Source organism: Arachis duranensis, chromosome 6 (genome assembly GCF_000817695.3).
Source record: "Arachis duranensis cultivar V14167 chromosome 6, aradu.V14167.gnm2.J7QH, whole genome shotgun sequence".
NCBI lineage: Eukaryota > Viridiplantae > Streptophyta > Magnoliopsida > Fabales > Fabaceae > Arachis > Arachis duranensis.
Genome location: NC_029777.3, coordinates 110,212,819 through 110,233,017, shown reverse-complemented (window position 1 = coordinate 110,233,017; position 20,199 = coordinate 110,212,819). Strand labels below are relative to the sequence as shown.

At 34.1% G+C, this 20,199-nt stretch overlaps 2 protein-coding genes and 1 pseudogene across 2 annotated transcripts; 1 reads left to right on the top strand and 2 right to left on the bottom strand.

Annotated features, from left to right (window-relative positions):
- Nucleotides 1-5,421: 5,421 nt before the first annotated feature.
- Nucleotides 5,422-6,066, bottom strand: LOC107495910 (pentatricopeptide repeat-containing protein At2g34400-like). Its single transcript, XM_016117122.1, has one exon. It carries the CDS (start codon nucleotides 6,064-6,066, stop codon nucleotides 5,422-5,424), a length of 645 nt encoding a protein of 214 aa, XP_015972608.1.
- Nucleotides 6,067-10,696: 4,630 nt separating this feature from the next.
- On the top strand, nucleotides 10,697-13,823 carry LOC107495909 (uncharacterized; annotated as a pseudogene).
- A 2,642-nt stretch (nucleotides 13,824-16,465) lies between these two features.
- Nucleotides 16,466-19,503, bottom strand: LOC107495944 (zinc finger BED domain-containing protein RICESLEEPER 2-like). Its single transcript, XM_016117144.3, has 4 exons — nucleotides 19,356-19,503; nucleotides 17,246-18,860; nucleotides 16,833-17,148; nucleotides 16,466-16,763 (listed from the first exon to the last, which is right to left on the bottom strand). The coding sequence occupies exons 2-4, from the start codon at nucleotides 18,533-18,535 to the stop codon at nucleotides 16,636-16,638; spliced, it is 1,734 nt and encodes a 577-aa protein (XP_015972630.2). The 5' UTR covers nucleotides 18,536-18,860; nucleotides 19,356-19,503; the 3' UTR covers nucleotides 16,466-16,635.
- Between the last annotated feature and the right edge of the window lie 696 nt (nucleotides 19,504-20,199).

The window sequence follows — 20,199 nt, the reverse complement described above, 5'->3', positions numbered from 1 at the left end:
TATGTATGTATGCTGTTTGAATAATAATAATAATAATAATAATAATAATAATAATAATAATAATAATAATAATAATAATAACTTAGTATGCTTTTTTTATTATACGAATAATAATATTGATAACAATAATAATAATCATAATAAGCTGTTTGAATAATAATAATAAAAAATAATAGTAATAATAACAATAATAATAATAACAATAATAATAAATTAGTATGCTTTTTTTGTAAGAATAATAATAATAATAACAATAATAATAATCATAATAGTAGAGAAAGTGTGTTTGCTGTTTGAATAATAATTATAATAATAATAATAATAATAATAATAATAATAATAATAAGAAGAAGAAGAAGAAGAAGAAGAAGAAGAATAATCAGAAATTAGTATGCTGTTTTTGTGTTTGAATTGGTTTTATGCTGGAAATTAGTTTTAATGGACATGTTAAAGTATACTTGTGTTATTGAATAATATAGTTGTGTTATATTTGTTCTTATACTGGAAAATGTGGTATTGTAGGCTTCAAGGATGTTGGAGTGTGATCATTTACACCCGCCGGATCCATATAACCAAATTGTTGAGGCACAGTTACGCGAGACTGGATTTTATTATGTATCCCAAATTGGAGTTATTAAAGGCCAGTCAGCAATGATTACTGCTCTGATTGAGAGATGGCGACCCGAGACTCATACATTCCATTTTCCGGTTGGTGAGTGTGCAGTGACCTTGAAGAAACAGAATTAAATAAATAATATGTTAGTTTCCATAGCAAGTTGTATTGAGTTTTTTGTAACTCTAAATTAAATGTGTAATGCTTTCATTATGTTAAAGCCATTTCATTTCTTGTTCGAAAGAACTAATTGGATTTTAATTTATAATTTATCATAAACAAGTTAAAATGGTTGTGCAGGTATGATAAGCTAACAATGATTTTATCTTAAATTTCTTTTTAATACTTCAACTAGTATTTACTTATTGAGTATTTACTTATTGAGTATGTTACGTAGATTGTTATTACTTTTTGCCTATCGAATATGTTACTTACGTTGTTATGCCCATTCTCTATCGTGTATGTTAATCAGGTTTGAAATGAATATAAGCACTGGTTGGTCAATTCAAATGTCAATGTCGTACATAAATGTAAATCCAAACGAAATGTAAAAAAAGGTAAATACTACTATTCGGCTGGACCTGCACTTGGTCCACCACTTTGACGACATCTACTGCGACTATGGCCCTCTGCACCGCATTGCTTGCATCGCCTCGGGCGACGCAACATACAGGTGTCCATCTCATTCAAGAAGCGTGTCATCTTCGGCCGGCCCTTGGCAACCCGTCTTAGGAACGGGTTTCCAACGAATCTAGGTCCATGATAAGCAGGCCACGTTGCCGGATTTCCCAGTGGTCGAAACCTAGCCCTGTATACTCTTCGAATTTGGTCCATCTTGTAAACGTCATTAACGAACACTTTCCAATCCAACCTCTGATTTGCACAACACGCAAACACGTGCCTACACGGAATTCGGTCAACCTGGAATTCACCACAATCACACCGATAGTGGCGCAGGTCAACTGCATACTCAACCCCACTAGGCATCTCGCGTACTTCGAAGACTTCATTTTCTCTATCAAAACAGCTAACCTGTATGTTACCTGAAGCTCGTTGATTTGCATTCAGCTTGGTTGTCACCATCTCAGAGAACATAAGTCCAGCACTGATTCGGGCTTCAGCCTCAGCTCTTTTCCTAGTGAACAACTCATTCAGCCTGTAAAATGTCGCCTTAACAAGTGCAGTGACTGGGAGATTGCGTGCACCCTTTAGGACGGAGTTGATACATTCCACAAGATTGGTGGTCATGTGACCCCATCGGTAACCACCATCAAATGCCAAAGCATACTGCTCACGAGGGATCCGATCAAGCCAATTGGTGTATGCCTCACCCCGTTCCTTTAATCGTTCATAACGCATCTGGTACTCCCTGGTCGTCCTTGAATATCCTATGAAAAACATTCAGTCAGCTATGAACACCAGTCTATTTGATCAGATCCTCCACTATGGCAAATACAATAGGCACGATGTTGTTATTACCATCTTGTGACACTGCAACCAATAAACAACCCTTGTATTTTCCATACAAATGAGTCCCGTCCACCTGCACCACTGGCTTGCAGTGTCTGAAGGCCCTTATACAGGGGTAATAACTCCAGAAGACTCTATGTAGAACACGTATATCAGGAACCAAATCATCCCCCTGGTAAGCTGGCATTGTTTCAAAGTGAACCACTGCTGATGGCTCTTTGTGGCACATGGCCTCAAACCATATCGGCAAAGCTTCATACGATGCTTCCCAACTTCCAAAAATTGATTCGACCGCCTGCTGCTTTGCTAACCAAGCCTTGCGATAACTGATGGTGTAGTTAAACTTTGACTGGATATCAGCAATTACAGATTTTACCTTTATAGACGGGTCAACCTCTACCAACGGCTTTATTGCTTCCGCAACTGTCTTGGAATCCAGCTTCGAATGGTCTTGAGAAATAGTAGACCTGGTACAAGTATGACTTCCATTGTACCTCCTTATCTCCCAACAGTACTTCTTCTGCATTTTGGTTACCCGGATCAACCAGTCACAACCATTCCCATATTCTATACATTTGGCATAGAATGTCGTCGGTTCCGACTCATATACCCGATAGTCCACACCTCTCCGGATGGTATAATCTTTCATTGCCTTGATTACTGCCTCCCTTGAGCTGAATTCCATCCCCACTGTGAACTCACCATCCGCCACAACAGGAGGGGCTACATACATCAAAAGTAACAAATGCTTCATTATGTACTCAGTAAGAAGTCCTTCATTACAACTCAATTAATAAACATACTTTACTAGGTAAGATCGTTATAGTCTTATTTTTCTCTATTCCATCTACATAAACAACAATTCAGAGATTCACGTAGCTAACTAGGTTTACGCACCTGTATTCATATATTCCGGAAACTCCGGTGCGTGCATGGCCCCCAAATCCAACGACCGCATGAAAGAAGGCTCTTGAAACGGATGCGGGTTTGTTAGTGCATTTGCAACTTCCGCCACATCTGCGTTCATGTCGCCGACAGCTTCTTCTTCGTCCTCGCCTGGACCGACGATCTCATAGTTACTTTCAAATTCATCTTCGCTTTCACTATTATAATCTTCCAACTCAATGTTACGGTCTGCTTCAGATTGCTCAAACTCAATATATAACTCGATGCACGATGTTCGGTGGCGATTTTTTATATAACTCGATGCACGATATTCGGTGGCGATTTTCCATGTACATTGAAAACATTTCCTGCATACTCGCTTCGTCCATCACATACTTGGTTTGAAATTGAACAAACCCGCCAAACACAGGTAAAGGATACCTGTACAAAATACACGATATTCTCCTACATCTTTGCGTGCCTATCTTCTCACAAATCACACCTTTCAACTCCTCAAATGACAATGTGAATGGAATAACAACATCTAATGGATTTTCACACACGAATTGAACTCCCTCATATGTTTGTAATAAGATCTGCCCGTAGTAATAAATCTTCAATACAACTCTATCATCCATATCACTATCTATTCCCAGCCTCAGATATTTTTTTTACCCAAATGAAAGACAAGAATCAGAGAAGAGAAGAGAAGAGAAGAGAGGAGAAGAGTGCGAACGAGGAAGAAATGGGGCTTCTGTGATACCAACATCCGTTTTTGTGTTGAGTAATGGCAAATCGGAGGGACCGACCGCTGCACACCCAAATCGGTGGGACCGATTTCTGATCCCGGATTAAAAAAAAATTTAGACCACACACAAATCGGTGGCACCGATTTCATACCCAACATCCTCCCCTTCCACAAATCGGTCCCACCGATTTTCTTCATCTCTCACACAAATCGGTACCACCGATTTCCCCTACCTCAAATCGGTGCCACCGATTTCTTTCCCCTAAATGCCAAAACCTCACCGCCGCCATACCAGTGTAAATAACCTATAATCATCATATTCCCGCATTACACACACCCTAACATCATATCTAAAAAAATCAGCCGATTTAAACATGAATAATTAACATATAAATTAATTTGATATTCTTCAAAACATTAAAAAATAGATAAGTCGTCAACTAGTTTTACTTTTACCAAATGTTTTGAGTAATTTTGTCGAATAAACCCAATCTTTAATGAAGATCAAGTTATTTTACATCTTGTAAGAAATTAAGAATTATCAAAGCTCAATTAAAAATGATAATTTAATATCCAAGATATATAACTGATAACTGTTTGTCAACTAAAAAAAGAAAAAACAACTAATAGTTCTTCTCAAAGATACTTCTGCTAAAATGAAAAGTAGCTTCATAATCAAAATTAAAATAGACTACCTGAAACTAAAACCAAACAACCTCTTCACTTGTTCATACGGTACTCCTGAACAAAATTAGTTGAGTTTCTGAGAAATCATAACCAAAAACCAAAAACCAAAAGTTAGGGACAAAATAATTAACTAGAAAGCATGATTGTAATAAATTGCAAGTGTAAACGGATGATCCAACTCTTCAACCATTTAGAGCACCATCATCATCATCATCTTCATCTTCATCATCATCTTCATCTTCATCACAACCCCATTCACATTGATCTTCATCACAATCACATAAATCTTCATCTGGGTAGTAGTAGAGGGAATGTTGTTGTTGCTTGTATATCCCTCAAAAAGCTTATACAACTTTCTTTTCACATGCTCTGTCTTCTCATGACTTGTAGAAGGATCAATTTTTGAAAAGAGAAACTCCAAAGAAGAAAGCTTAATCCGGGGATCAAGAACTGCTGAAAGTCCAAGCACAACACTATACTTCTCCCAACACTATACAACTTTCTTTTCCCCCTACTGCTTACGAAATTGTCAATAGGGGGACAATAATTCTCATGGATACTCCAAAAGAGATCGACACCAAAAAACTGATTTCACTGTCATTTCCTTTCCATTTTCATATGGCATTTGGGGCATATGTATCTGCTAGAGGTTTGTTTTGTCCACCTTGAATTATATAAATCAAATCTTTATGAAAGAATACTTTAACGTACCTAACGCCCACTCTACTAATCTTGATATGTGCCATCAGATCAAACTTAATGAAACCAAAACAATTGGAGCTGAGAAAGCTGAATGCTATGTAGTTCAGACGTTAGCTACTTCAGTACTTTCCAATAAAACAACTCTTTCAGCAATTCAGCTCCTCATGCAACTAATCAACAATTTTAGGTACATATCCTTCCCTTTTGAGCTCCTCATATTATGCCATATATATCCGTAGCACTTACGTGCAGACCATCACCAGCATGAAACTCGTGCAATTGATTCTCAATTTCAATCCAGCTACAACCAGGATTTTTACTGACACCCTTTTGTCTCATCAACAATCTCATCCTTGCTGAATCTTCCAACATTTTCGAATTTGCATATATTTTTGATGAGATGATATAGTTCCCAGAATTTGAAGGATCCAACCCGTTCACCTATATCTACATTTTTCAGCCTTTGACACGCACCATGTAAAGCTCCTAATGTGACCTTATCTGGCTTTTCAGGCATTTTCTCAATGAGATCCCAAGCTTCATACAGATGACCAGCGCGCGCCAAAAGATCAACCATGCAAGAGTAGTGCTCAATTTTCGGCACTAATCCGAACAATGTGCTCATCATATCAAACAATCTATAGCCTTCATCAACCAGGCCTGCATGCACACAAGCAGAGAGCAATGCTACAAATGTTATATCATTGGGACAAGCACCACAACCCTCATCCAACATGCACTGAAATAGTGACAGTGCTTCCTTTGCTTTGCCATGAGAAGCAAGCCCAACGATCATTGCATTCCAAGAAACTTCATTTTTCCGTGGCATGTCATTGAAAACTCTCTGTGCACCGTCTAAACTCCCACTTTTAGCATACATGTCAACCAATGCAGTAGCCACAAAGATATCATGTTGAAATCCTCTTTGTGATACATACTCTTCGTACTCTTTGTGATGCATACCTATCTTCCCAAACTATCTCTCTCTTCTCTCTCTATATATATATACATACACAACACAAATTTAGTGTGAATGAATTTATTAGCATGTTAATTGTGATTTATACATAAAGTGGGGTTGGGACCCTTATAGAAGTTCTTGGCGGGCTAAAAAATTTTGATATGGTAGTAGAATGAGTGTTATACTTTAACGTGGTGATTTTTGGTATTTTTCAAAATTATGGGGTACACAAAATTTTAAAAATTTGGAGTACACAAATCGGACCTACCGTTTTGTGTTGAAAAAATTAAAAAAATTTGGAGTACACAAATCGGATGTACTCCAAATTTTTTTTATTTTTTCAACACAAATCGGACGATCTAGTACAGAAATCGGATGGTCCGATTTGTGTACCTAAAAATTGGACGGTCCGATTTCTGTACTTCTTAAAAATCGGACGGTCCGATTTGTACTCCGTACATTAAATCATCTCACATTTTAAAAAAATACCACAGTAGATCACAATTTAAAAAAATACCATTATTAATCCAATATTAAAAATAAAAAAATAGTTCTCGGCGAAACCATATCCTCATCAATATGATTCATGGTGGTGAGGGCAAGCTGAGGACCCGCATCTTCTTGTATATCTTGGTCAGCAGCGGTCTGATTCCCATTTTCTCTGATGATATTCAGGAGCTCTTGTTTCAATTCTTGGACTTCTCATTGGAGATCTCGCAGTTTGTTTTGCATGTTGTATGAATGAAGAGCACCTGTCACTGTATGTTTATTCCATTGTAAGGCATTCCATTTGAGAGCGTTAACTGTATTTAAGTAATCTTCATGATCTAAGTCCCTTTCCAGAAAATTTAGTGTGAATGAATTTATTAGCATGTTAATTGTGATTTATACATAAAGTCAAACTTGACTCACAAAAAGGCAAACCATAAATCCAAAGCATACTCTTTGTGATGCATACTCAAAAAGAATCCTACAAGATCAATAAGGGAAAGCTAGAATCTTCCCAAACTATATATCTCTCTCTCTCACTCTCTATATATATGTATATACAGTTTCAAGAAATAGCAATCAAAGATTAATGTATTGAAGTTTTTAGTTTGCAATATGATCGATCACCTTGCTCCTCCTTCCCCACGTTCTCTTGGAAGAGGAGGCGGCGGCGGCGGCGGCAGGATTGGGGCCCTTGTAGAAGTTTCTGGCGGGCTAAAAAATTTTGATATGGTAGTAAAATGAATGTTATACTTTAACGTGGTGATTTTTGGTATTTTTCAAAATTAAGGGAGTACACAAATCGGACCCACTTTAAAAAATTTTTAAAATTTGGAGTACACAAATCGGACCTACCGATTTGTGTTAAAAAAATTAAAAAAATTTAGAGTACACAAATCGGATGTACTCCAAAAATTTTTTATTTTTTCAACACAAATCGGACGGTTCGAGTACAGAAATCGGACGATCTGATTTGTGTACCTAAAAATCGGAGGGTCCAATTTCTGTACCACTTAAAAATCGGACCTACTCCAAAAATTTCCTATTTTTTCTAAAACCGGCTTGACTAAGAAGTTAGTTATTTATACTCGAAGAGTTAGTTGGCATTTTGCATTTTTGTTACTTTGCTCCTATAGAACCAAAAAAATAATAATTAATTTAAATTTTTGTTGATAAAATCTTAAATGCCGATAATATCATATTTTCATTTACTTAAAAAATATTTAATTCGGATATAGTTATAACTTAAATTAATTTGTAGATAATTGGTATATACTAATCAAGTAATTATGCATTATCCAAATGATAAACAAATTAAAAGTGTATAATTCAAAATAATTCTGATATTTCATGATCATTCTTATTATCTAAGTTCTATATATATTATTTGTCATTAAATTATCAATTATACTGTTGATCAATAAATTCATATCAACAAACAATATTTAATAAAATTTTTCGTTTAAATTTTATAAAATGTTTACTTAACAAATAAGATAAAAATAAAAAAAAAAAAATCTAATAAAGTTTTTAACATAAAAATAAATATAATTTAGTTGAAAAGTATATTTACTTAGATAAAATACACTAATAAATTAGTTCAACCTCAAAATTACGTCAATATCTTATTTTGATTTTCGTTACAAGTATATTCTAAATGATTCTATGCAAATTGAATTAATTGGATCCGATTTAGCATGTATATGTTGTAACAGTAATAAATCTAATTGATTCGATTTATATATTAAAATAGGATATTGACGTAATTGAGACTAAAATGATTTATTAGTGTATTTTACTCTTAAATATACTCTTAAACACAGGTAAATATTAATTTTGTTATTTATTTACAAGATACTTCATTCCTACATAGTTGTAACTTAAATAAATTAGAAGATAAATAGTACTTATAATGTATTACACAAATAATAAAAATATTAAAATAGTTTATAATTCAAAATAATTCTAAAATAAATATCATTGTAAAATAAATGAAACTATTTTTTATTTTATAATATGTAAAATTTATAATTATATAACATATAATATTAATAATATAAATATTTTGTTTTATAATAATAATATTTGAGTAAAATACTCTACATAGATTAAGACACTAATTTGTAGTCAGTGACATAAAATTAACATAAAATAATGTCTATTTTGTTGTAATATAAATAATTAAGGAAGATATAATAAATATAAAATAAGAATATGTAAATAAGAAATTATAGTATTACTATTTACTACAATTACTATCACAATATATTAATATTATAGTATAAGAGAGAGAAGAGATTGTTGTTATTGATTTTGTGTGTAGTGTATAATCAACGGAGGCTTAACCTCCTATTTATACATGAATAGGGTCCACATTTTTAACCTTCATTAAATGGAAGTTCTCTTAGTAATATGAGTATTCTACTATGGAAATATTGAGCCATCCATGTTATTAATGGTCATCCACATCATTCATACTTATCACAACACTTCCCTTTGGATGACCATTTAGGATTATTGACTCATTAAAACCTTACTAAAGAAAACCCAATGAAAAAAACTTTAGTGAAGGAAAAAGAGTACAATATCCTTTGTGATGGGGACAGTCTCATTAAAAACTTTGTCAAGAAAAACTCAATGGAAAAAAACTTGACCAAGGAAAAAAGAGTACAGTCTCCCCCTCTTGTCGACATCATTTAATGTTTCGAAATCGGTGCATCCCAATCTGATGTACCAATCTTTCAAAAGAAAGTTTTGGGAGTGACTTTGTAAATAAATCTGTCAGATTGTCACTTGAGCGGATTTGTTGGACATCAATTGTCCATTGATTTTGAAGATCATGAGTGAAGAAGAATTTGGGAGAAATATGCTTTGTTCTATCACCTTTGATGTATCCACCCTTAAGTTGAACAATGCATGCTGTATTATCTTCAAACAGGACAGTTGGAGCTATCTTATGATCAATCAGTTCACATGTCAGGACAGTTGGAGCTATCTTATGATCAATCAGTTCACATGATGACAGAATATATTGGATCAAACTCCTCATCCAAAAACACTCGCGACTAGCTTCATGTATCACTAGTATTTCGGTATGATTAAAGGATATTGCAGCAATCGTCTGTTTCGTGGACCTCCATGATATAGTTGTACCACCATATGTGAACAAGTATCCTGTTTGAGATCTCCCTTTGTGTGGATCAAACAAGTATCCAGCATCTGCATAGCCAACTAGTTGTGACTTGGATCCATAGGGATAAAACAATCCCATATCAACCGTTTCATGAAGATATCAAAAAGATTTGCTTGATTCCACTCCAATGTCTTCTGGTTGGAGAGGAACTATACCTTACTAGTAAATTCAATGCTAATGATATGTCAGGTCGCGTATTATTAGCAAGATACATTAGCGCTCCAATGACACTAAGATATGGTACTTCAGGACCAAGGATATCTTCATTCTCTTCTTTAGGACGGAATTGATCATTCTCCACATCCAAAGATCTTACGATCATTGGGGTACTCAAGGGATGTGACTTATCCATATAAAATCTTTTCAAGATATTTTCTGTGTATGTCGCTTGATGAATAAAAATCCTATTTTTTGTATGCTCGATCTGCAGGCCGAGACAAAATTTAGTCTTTTCAAGATCTTTCATCTCAAACTCTTCTTTTAGAGTTTTTATAATTGTTCGAATCTCTTCAGGAGTTCCAATGATATTTAAATCATCAACGTACACAGCAACTATAATGAATCCAGATGCAGTTTTCTTTATGAAAACACATGGACAGATATCATCATTCTTGAATCCATTTTTGGCCAAATACTCAGTAAGACGATTATACCACATTCGTCCAGATTGCTTTAGACCGTATAAAGATCTTTGCAATTTGATTGAGTATAACCCTTGCGAATATTCATTGGATGGTTTAGATATCTTTAGTCCTTTAGGGACTTTCATATAGATATTCCGGTCTAATGAGCCATATAAATAAGCTGTTACCACATCCATTAAATACATATGCAATTTATGATATGCAGATAAACTGACCAAATAACGCAATGTTATTGCACACTGATTGATTTATTAGAGGAAAATTATTCAATAGTTTCATGTTTTAGTTGATACCGGAGTTTTAGATGGGTGATGAATTAATAAATGTTGAGAGGGTTTATGATAGGACACAACTTCATCTGAAAGATATATTCAGCTCTACATCTCAAGAAATGGCTTCATTTATTTGTATGTGAATCTTTTTATCCAACTACTGTGTATAAAATATCAGTCACACTTTTTTGTTAGAAAGTTTCCTCCTTTGTTGCTTCTGAAAGTGTTGGGGATATTTATCTTGAGAATGGAAAATTAAGCTCCCTTCTTATATGAGTAATAAGTCATTCTTTTTTCTGACACAAATTTTTATTTGGTTATGTAAATGCTAAATTGGTAGTATTTGAATGATATTTTATTGCAAAATTATCTTTAACATAAACTCATCCAATACAAAAGCAGTAGAAAACTGGCGCAAGGAAAGGTTGAATGAGATTAAGTTGGCCCTTGTTAGAGGGACTTCAAGCTCAAGCATCAATTTTAAAGAGGTAGGTATGGCCGTATGGGCAATTGATTTTCTGTGACATTTCCTACATTTATGAGACACGTTCTTGTCTTATGCACATTGGTAATGAATGCTCACACAAATCTTTGACACTTTAGTACTTTACAAAATATCTATTTGAACTTCGTAGGAATACTAGCAAGAGCTTTGGATTCTGGTTGGGATACGCTTTCTGAAGAAATTGGCCTTTGGATACCTGTTCAAGTCGCAAATGAGGAACATGATGACAAACCAAATGGTGCTGAGGAGTTTGGTAATATCATGTTCTTTAGACTATTTTTCTGAGTCAACCTCCAATATATTCTCTAACAAAACAATGAATAAAGTTGTTCCTTTGTTTTCTTAATAATGAACCTGTTTGGTAATGGAATGATGAGGGACAAATTTGCCATTTGTGGTTTACTCGATGTCATTTGAGTTGTCATTTGATTTCTCTGGGATCAATTAACAAATTAACATGCAAGGCGTCACAGAATCTTGAAATATGCATGTATCTTTTCTTTCTATGCTAAAACAAATTTTTGCATGTGACAATCCACAGATGAGGAAGTTCTTCCGGGTAGGCCCCTTCCACCCGTGTGCAATGCGGAACTTCACACAGATTATGGTGGCGATGCAGTTCGATGGGGTCTTACTCACCCCAAGATAGTGTAGCCGATTGCTGTCAAGCTTGCTTGGATCAGGCTAAAAACGCCAAAGAAGGCGAAAAGAAATGCAACATTTGGGTTTATTGTCCATCAGAGTTTGGGTGTCATTCTCCGGATATTTATCAGCACAAACATCAGGAGTGCTGGCTGAAATTTGTAAGTTAGCCTTTGATACTTACATTTTCTGGATTTGACAAATTGCTCTTGAACATGGTAATCAAACTCAGAGTTTGCCTAAATTTGTGGAGCTTAAGGGAAACTAAAACTTGTAAACTTGTTAACTTTATCTGAGGACCTAAACTTGTACCCAGAAAAGTTTGCTAGTTAACTTGAGAATTTGATAACCCTGCTGTTGAACTTTGAACCAATGTTTGTTCTGGTCTTAGAAGTTCTCATCTATTGCTGGAGTTTTTCTTCTCTGCTGACTAATTTATACCTTCGTGGTATTCTAAATCCAGGCGGAGAAACTGAAGCTGAACTTTAGACCATCTCCAGTAGAGAATTCATATCAGTCCCTATTTATGGCCCACCTGTTATAAAAAGTAACTCCACATCAGCTTTTGCGTTATAAACGATAAATAGGAACTCAAAGTATCTCTCTTCTCCATTAGAAGGAACTAACTTTAGTCCCTATTATGGTCCCACTTAATTAATTAATTAAAATACTTAAAATTAATGTAATTGATTTTTTTAATAATATTATTTAAATTTATAAATTTAAAAATAATTAACTATTAAAAGATATTAATATTAAATAAATTCATATATAACAATAATACACAATATATAATTGTGGATTACACTAATTTATAGTTTTGTGTTTACAACTGCTAATTTTAATAATATCGTTAACATTTTAAATTTTAAAAATAAAAATAACTAACTCAACTAAGAATTATTTTGTAAGGTGTAAAAATTAAATTTATTTTTTAATGTAAGTAAATTTAATTAATTATAATTTAATATAATAATATAAATAATATTCAATATTAATTATGATGATTTTATATTATTATTTTTTTAAAATAATTTGCCAAATGGCAAGTTATTATTGGTTAATTTGAGTCCCTGTTTAGAGGGATTCTCTCATCTTGAGACCCGTGCAGGAACTCATTCCTTCTCTCCTCCAATGGTTAGAGTTCCTATATGTCAGAAAAAAGTGAAAGAGGAACTCACCATTGTAGGTGCTCTGAGACCATCTCCAGTAGGGAACTCATCTCAGTCCCTATTTATGGCCCACTTGTTATAAAAAGTGACTCCACATCAGATTTTGCGTCATAACCAATAAATAGGAACTCAATGAATCTCTCTCTTCTCCATTAGAAGGAACTAACTTTAATCCCTATTGTGGTCCCACATAATTAATTAATTAAGTAATTAAAATTAATATAATAATTATTATTTTTTAATAATATTATTTAAATTTATAAATTCAAAATAATTCAATATTATAAAATATTAAAATAAATAACTTAAATTTGATTAGTATTTTAAATTTTATAAATAAAAATAAATAATTCAACTAAAAATTATTTTATAATATATAAAAATTAAATTTATTTTTTATGTAAAATAAATTTAATTAATTATGATTTAATATAACAATATAAATAATATTTGATATTGATTTAACATAATTATTTATATTAATTATAATTTAATATAACTAATTATTAAATAATTAATATAAATAATTAATTAAATAGATATATAAGTATTTAATATATATTTAATATATTTTTTATTTTTTTTATTAACTTACCACATGGCATGATTTTATTGGTTGTTGCAAGTCCCTGCTTAGAGGGACTCTCAACCTTGATCCCCGTGAAGAGCCCTCCTTCCCTTTTCACTCCGATGGTAATTGAGTCCCCATATGTCAGAAGAGGAACTCTATTTTTTAGCATTGGAGTTGCTCTTAAAGATAGGTATCCGGAATGGTATCGAAATTCGCATCCGTCTTCACCTGTGATTGTTCCGTGGGCCTCTGGAGTTGTTAGCGCATGAGCCAAATAGCTGACATTAGTTAAAATTAATAAATTATTACATATACAAAATATAATTTAATACTCCCGACATTAGTTAAAATATAGGTGAGCTGACTACTAAAGTAAGTGTTTGATTAGATTAATTTTTTTGTTGAAAAAAATATTATTTTAAAAAAATAAAATATTTTTATTAAATTTTAGGGTAAAAAACCCTAATAAGCCAAGGCAAGAATCATATACGCCAAAGCAAAATTCGTTTCAGCAATAAGCCAAACACTATTTTAATGTAATTCGAACCAGGGTGGTTCGAACTACAATCCTTAATAAATCGAACCAGGTTGGTTCGAACTAGGGTGAGAGAAACGTTGAACGTAATTCGAACCAAGATGGTTCGAACTCAAAATCAATGTAATTCGAACTGGGGAAGTTCGAATTATGCACTCGAAATCAAACCATGTAATTCGAACCAACCTGGTTCGAATTACACTTGAAGTGGCTCCTTAGGGTTTTATGTTAGTGGTTTATGTTAGTGGTTTAAGTTAGTGGTTTATGTTAGTGGTTTTATGTTAGTGGTTTATGTTAGTGGTTTTTTGTTGGTGGTTTATGTTAGTGGTTTATGTTAATGGTTTTATGTTAGTGGTTCTACTTAAGCTGTTCTATGTTAGCGGTTTAGTTGTGCGGTGTATTGGTTTGTTTTGCATATGGTTCTTGTTGATGTATTTTTATGCGGTTTTACTTAGTATAATGTTTTGTTGATGATTTATCGTGTTGGTGGTGTTTGTCGTAGTTTATTAAGATGGTTCTAACAATGCGGTGCATTTCATGCGCAGCCTCAGCGATGCATCAGGAGCATGCGTCCGCAGCAGGGCATGCGATTGGATGACAGATACGTTCCGTACTTGCAGATGACCGGTCTATACCATCCAACGGAGTGCCCTGAAACACCCTCCTGCCTCATGGCATCCAGGTCCAAAGAGAAAAAATGTGGTAGATACTGCTGTGTGCCAGAACTAGAACCACCAACCGCTAATGCAGGCTCAGTCGCTCCGACCTCGTCGCCGCTGTCATCCTCAATCATATCCGGCTCGACGTCGTCCTCCTCTGCATCACCCAACAATCCGTCTCCGACGCCAACCGGTGGAACGCCCTGTAAAGCGTTCGGTAGATTATCAAATGATCCTACCACGTCGCCTACTCCGTCATTGAGATCAACAGCAAAAGACGGGGAGGCGACAGGTTGGACCGCTGGCTCGTACACAGGGACGGATGAAGAAGCAACGGCAGGCCTGGAATTGGAACCGGCTGTCGTGGCTACAGTGGTGGTATTCTGGTTCGAACCCCCTGAGCTAGATACCACATCAACCAGCTTTGCCAACAATTATGGTGTCCTCACCTCTGGAAACTGCCTCCGACAAAGAAACATGACTTGCAGGTCCTCATCACTACCAATCGTGAAACAATCATACTTCACGGTATCCTGCAGGACCGTGACTGGAATGCGATAGAAAAACTTCTTAACCCGCTTCGCACCTTCCAGACCAAGTTTCATCAGCACAGATCTAACAAGGTCATCATAGCTTGTCGTTGGATTCACGACAATGCAGAGAGGATCCTTATCCGTGAACTTCAAACCGAAACGAGTTTTCCTCTTAATGGATCCTCTGTGGTGAACCAAAACAACAAAACTCTCCTCACTAGCCATCTTACACCCTCGAATTAGGAGTTATGTAATTCGAACCAGCTTGGTTCGAATTACTTGATGCAGTATCTCTCTCTATAATTCGAACCAGCCTGGTTCGAATTATATGAAGCAGCTTCTCTCTCTGTAATTCGAACCAGCTTGGTTCAATTTACTTGAAACATCTTCTCTCTCTGTAATTCGAACTGATTTGGTTCGAATTATTAACGAATGGAGTTCGAACCGCCTTGGTTCGAATTATATAAAAATATGGTTTGACTTATTGCTGAAATGATTTTTGCTTTGGCGTATTTACGTTACATGATTCTTAACTTGGCTTATTAAGGTTTTTTACCCTAAATTTTAAATATATTTAGATATATCTTTTAAAAAATATTTTTATTAAAAAATAAATTATTTTTTTGTAAAATCTAATAATACCTTATTCTTAAAAAAAAAAAGTTTTTAATTATTTTTTTTTTACCAAAAACATCATTTGCCACATACCTATAAAACGTTTCGACTTGTTCACACAAATGGTGACAAATAAAAGTATACGAAATCCTTTTGGTGCTGACCACGTTAAAGACTGCTATTATGCAAACTACAAAGTTAAAAAATCAATATTCAAAAATAGTGTAACTTACTATTTTTTATAGTGATTTAAACATTAATAATTAACATATAAATTAATTTGATATTCTTTAAAACATTGAAAAATAGATAAGTCGTCAACTAGTTTTACTTTTACCAAATGTTGAGTAATCTTGTCGAATAAACCCAATCTTTAATGAAGATCAAGTTATTTTACATCTTGTAAGAATTATCAAAGCTCAATTAAAAATGTTAATTTAATATCCAAGATATATAACTGATAACTGTTTGTCAACTAAAAAAGAAAAAACAACTAATATTTCTTCTGAAAGATACTTCTGCTAAAATGAAAAGTAACTTCATAATCAAAATTAAAATAGACTACCTGAAACTAAAACCAAACAACCTCTTCACTTGTTCATACGGTACTCCTGAACAAAATTAGTTGAGTTTCTGAGAAATCATAACCAAAAACCAAAACCCAAAAGTTAGGGACAAAATAACTATCTAGAAAGCATGATTGTAATAAATTGCAAGTGTGAACGGATGATCCAACTCTTCAACCATTTAGAGCACCATCATCATCATCATCATCATCTTCATCTTCATCTTCCTCTTCATCTTCATCTTCATCACAATCCCATTCACATTGATCTTCATCACAATCACATAAATCTTCATCTTCATCTATTACAAAAATAGAAAATAAATAAAAACAAATTGATATATTATAACAGAATATCAGAAGGAAATTACCTTTACAGTAAAAACCAGACAACCAAGTTCGACTACAAATGAAAGCTTGATGATTCTTTGACAGTGTTGAGCTTCTGTACTTTCTAAGAACTCGAGCACCAATACTAAAATCAAACTTAGACGCCACATTGGTAATGGGAATACTCAACAAGTCACAAGCCATCTTTGATAATTCTGGAAAGCGTTTCTGAGTATACTTCCACCATTCCAGTACATCCAAATCCTCATAATAATCAAAGTTTAAATTTGGTTCATCCAGATAGACATCAAGTTGACTCTTTCCAACTCTGAGTGTAAGTTCATGATGTTTCAATGCCTTCCATAGATGACAGTTAGCAAGTAAACAACATGAGTCAATTTATAAGAGAAAAAAGAAGGTTAAATCATATATAAAATTGAATAAATATACTTACACCAAACATTCTCTGCTTCATTTCATTTAATCCAGCTGAACTTGATGGTGCAGGATGGGAACGAGTTGGAGTAGCACTCTGCACATTGGAAGTAGTAGAGGGAATGTTGTTGTTGCTTGTATATCCCTCAAAAAGCTTATACAACTTTCTTTTCACATGCTCTGTCTTCTCATGACTTGTAGAAGGATCAATTTTTGAAAAGAGAAACTCCAAAGAAGAAAGCTTAATCCGGGGATCAAGAACTGCTGAAAGTCCAAGCACAACACTATACTCCTCCCAATATGTCTTAAATTCTATCAGCATTTTTTCTCCCACACTCCTTATCGCCTCATCATCACTATTTAAACTTTCTTGCAGGGTCAGTTGAATTTGGTGAATTTGTAAAAAGTATAAGTTGGAAGTGGGATATGATGTGTCGGAAAACAATTTGGTAATGTCATAGACGGGAAGTAAGAATTTATACATCTTTTCGGCTCTTTTCCACTCTTCCACAGAAGGACAGCACTTAAAATCATGATCGTTCTCTTGAAAGTTGGCAAATGCACTCTGTTTTTTGACAGCACATTCAAGCATCAAATAGGTTGAATTCAATCTAGTAGGATTATCTCGACGTAATTCAAGCCTGGTGGCTTTACCACCAGGCGTTCCAACACATTTTTTAAACTCTATCCTCCTACTCTTTGATGCCGTCACATATGCAACACTTTCCCTAATCTTGTCCAATACATCATTACATGCTTCCAATCCTTTTTGCACAATAAGATTAAAAATATGGGCACAACATCTCACATTAAAAAACTCTCCATCACATAACAACCAGTTTTCCACAGACAAATTAGTTTTCAGATTTTCTTGCATGCCATCATTGTCTGGATCATTGTCATAAGTGAGAGAAAAAATCTTTTTCTCTATTCCCCACTCCCTCAAACATTCTTGAATTTCTGAAGATATTTCAAATCCACTGTAAGGATGAGATATGTAGCAAAAATCAAGAATTTTGCTATTCAACTTCCAGTTTGAATCAACAAAATGTGCACTCAAACATATATAAAGCTCAGTAGTACAAGTTGTCCATAGATAGGAAGTTAGACAAATCCTATTAGGAATACTTGCTAGTGTTTGTTTAAGCTTCTCCTTCTCTCTCATATGAATCTTCAACACATCAGCTCTAATAGTATCACTAGAGATGGGCATTACATTTGGATTCAAATATTGCACCCACCTTAGAAAGGGCCCTCGATAAAATGCCCCTATTGGAAAATCACTCTCAAGTACCATGCCAACAGCCATCTTACGTAATACCAATTGGAATATCTCAGGATACTTTGATTGCCCTTCTGTATCATTAACTAGTTGACGAGCATCTTCAACTTCAATTTCATCACATTGTTCGATATGGTGGATTAATAACGCGGTCCCATCTAAACGATCCTCAACTTTAAATTCCTTTCGACAAGCATTACACCTAGCCCTTTCACTTCCATCCTTTCCAACACCAATTTTGGTGAAAAAATTCCAACAATCAGAGATTGTTAGTTTACACCTTTTACAGGTAGGTTCTTCGGATTCAGCTACATGTGTGAAATCTTCAGATTCCCTTTTTGCACTTGGTTGACTAACAGATTGGTCACACAATTCCATTTTAATTGTCAAACAACAAAAATGGACTATTCTAGTTACTGCAGAAAACAACATAGCACAACATAACACAATTATTTGAGTTCTGGCTTCTAAACTTAATTAACACTCACAAACAGAAAATGAAAAATAATAGGCAACTCAACCAATACAGAACACAGTCACAGTATCAATATCTAGCAGTATGTTCTTTTCATGAATGAGTTTGATCAATAATAATAATAAAAAGCACTGATCAAGTAAGTAGCCCGCAACTTAAAAATGAGCTTATAAAGTAAAAAAAAAATGAAACAAGGATAGGAAAAAGAAAAGTGACATTGCAGAACACAAGAAGCGGAGGACAAGGGTTCGTAAACAATGTTACTACACTCTAAAAATTCTGAAAACAATAAATATCGTGAAGACGTGAACAGTGTTTAAAAATTAATGATGATTAGAAAAAACAAAACAAAAGCACATCCGTGACACGTACCGCAAAGAAGACGAGATGCGATCACCGGAGACGAAGAGCGGAAGAAGAAGCAGGTCGCCGCCGGGAGAAAGAGTAACCTCCGCCAGAGATTGGAAGAGAAGAAACAAAGAAAAAGAAGCAGAAGAATGATCCAGTAAGAAATCGGAAGTTTCGAGAAACTAAGTCATGATTCAGTGACTGACTGAGTGAGAGTGTAATAGTGTATAGTCAGCTTAACTTCTGTATTCGCGCGCCAAATGAGAGAGAGGGAGAGAGAGAGAGCAGCGCTGTGCGTATTGGGCTAACTTAGCCTACAAAAATATATATACAGACCTATCTAATTTAGCCCGACAAAAAAAAACATATACTCTAAATATAAAAGAGTTTAATTACTTTTTTTCTTTGTTTTTCTTTCCTAAAAATTAAATACAATATATACATAAAATTCGATGATACAAAATGAAAGTATGAAACATGTATTATTTAAATTTAAGGCACAAATTATATGTAAAATACACAATATTATTTAATCTATTATACTTCAATTTATTTTTTTCTTTTGTATGAATTTAATAAAAAAGATGAGGACTGGAGAGCGAAAGAAAACAAGTTGAACAACAGTAGAAGTATGATAAAACAGCGACAAAATTAGAGCAAAACAAAGGTGAAATAACATAACCAAAAAATAACCAAGACCAAAGAAAAAAAAAGTTAAATATAACCAATTTGTAATTTGGTAGGCAATCATTAGTCCACTTAAATAAATATGGAAGTTTCACATTTTACTTTGTGCTTAGTCATTGGATTGCCAAGTAATCAACTTAGGTTGATTTAGTAGTTAGTTCACTAGTCTATTTAAGTAAGT

Bases quoted from the DNA above. Each gene is read 5' to 3' on its own strand.
- LOC107495910 (XM_016117122.1), bottom strand. From the start codon at position 6,066: ATGCATCACAAAGAGTACGAAGAGTATGTATCACAAAGAGGATTTCAA.
- LOC107495944 (XM_016117144.3), bottom strand. From the start codon at position 18,535: ATGGCTGTTGGCATGGTACTTGAGAGTGATTTTCCAATAGGGGCATTT. The intron at 17,149-17,245 runs GTAAGTATATTT...CATCTATGGAAG, and splicing joins TGAAGCAGAGAATGTTTGGT to GCATTGAAACATCATGAACT. The intron at 16,764-16,832 runs GTAATTTCCTTC...TTTTTGTAATAG, and splicing joins GTCTGGTTTTTACTGTAAAG to ATGAAGATGAAGATTTATGT.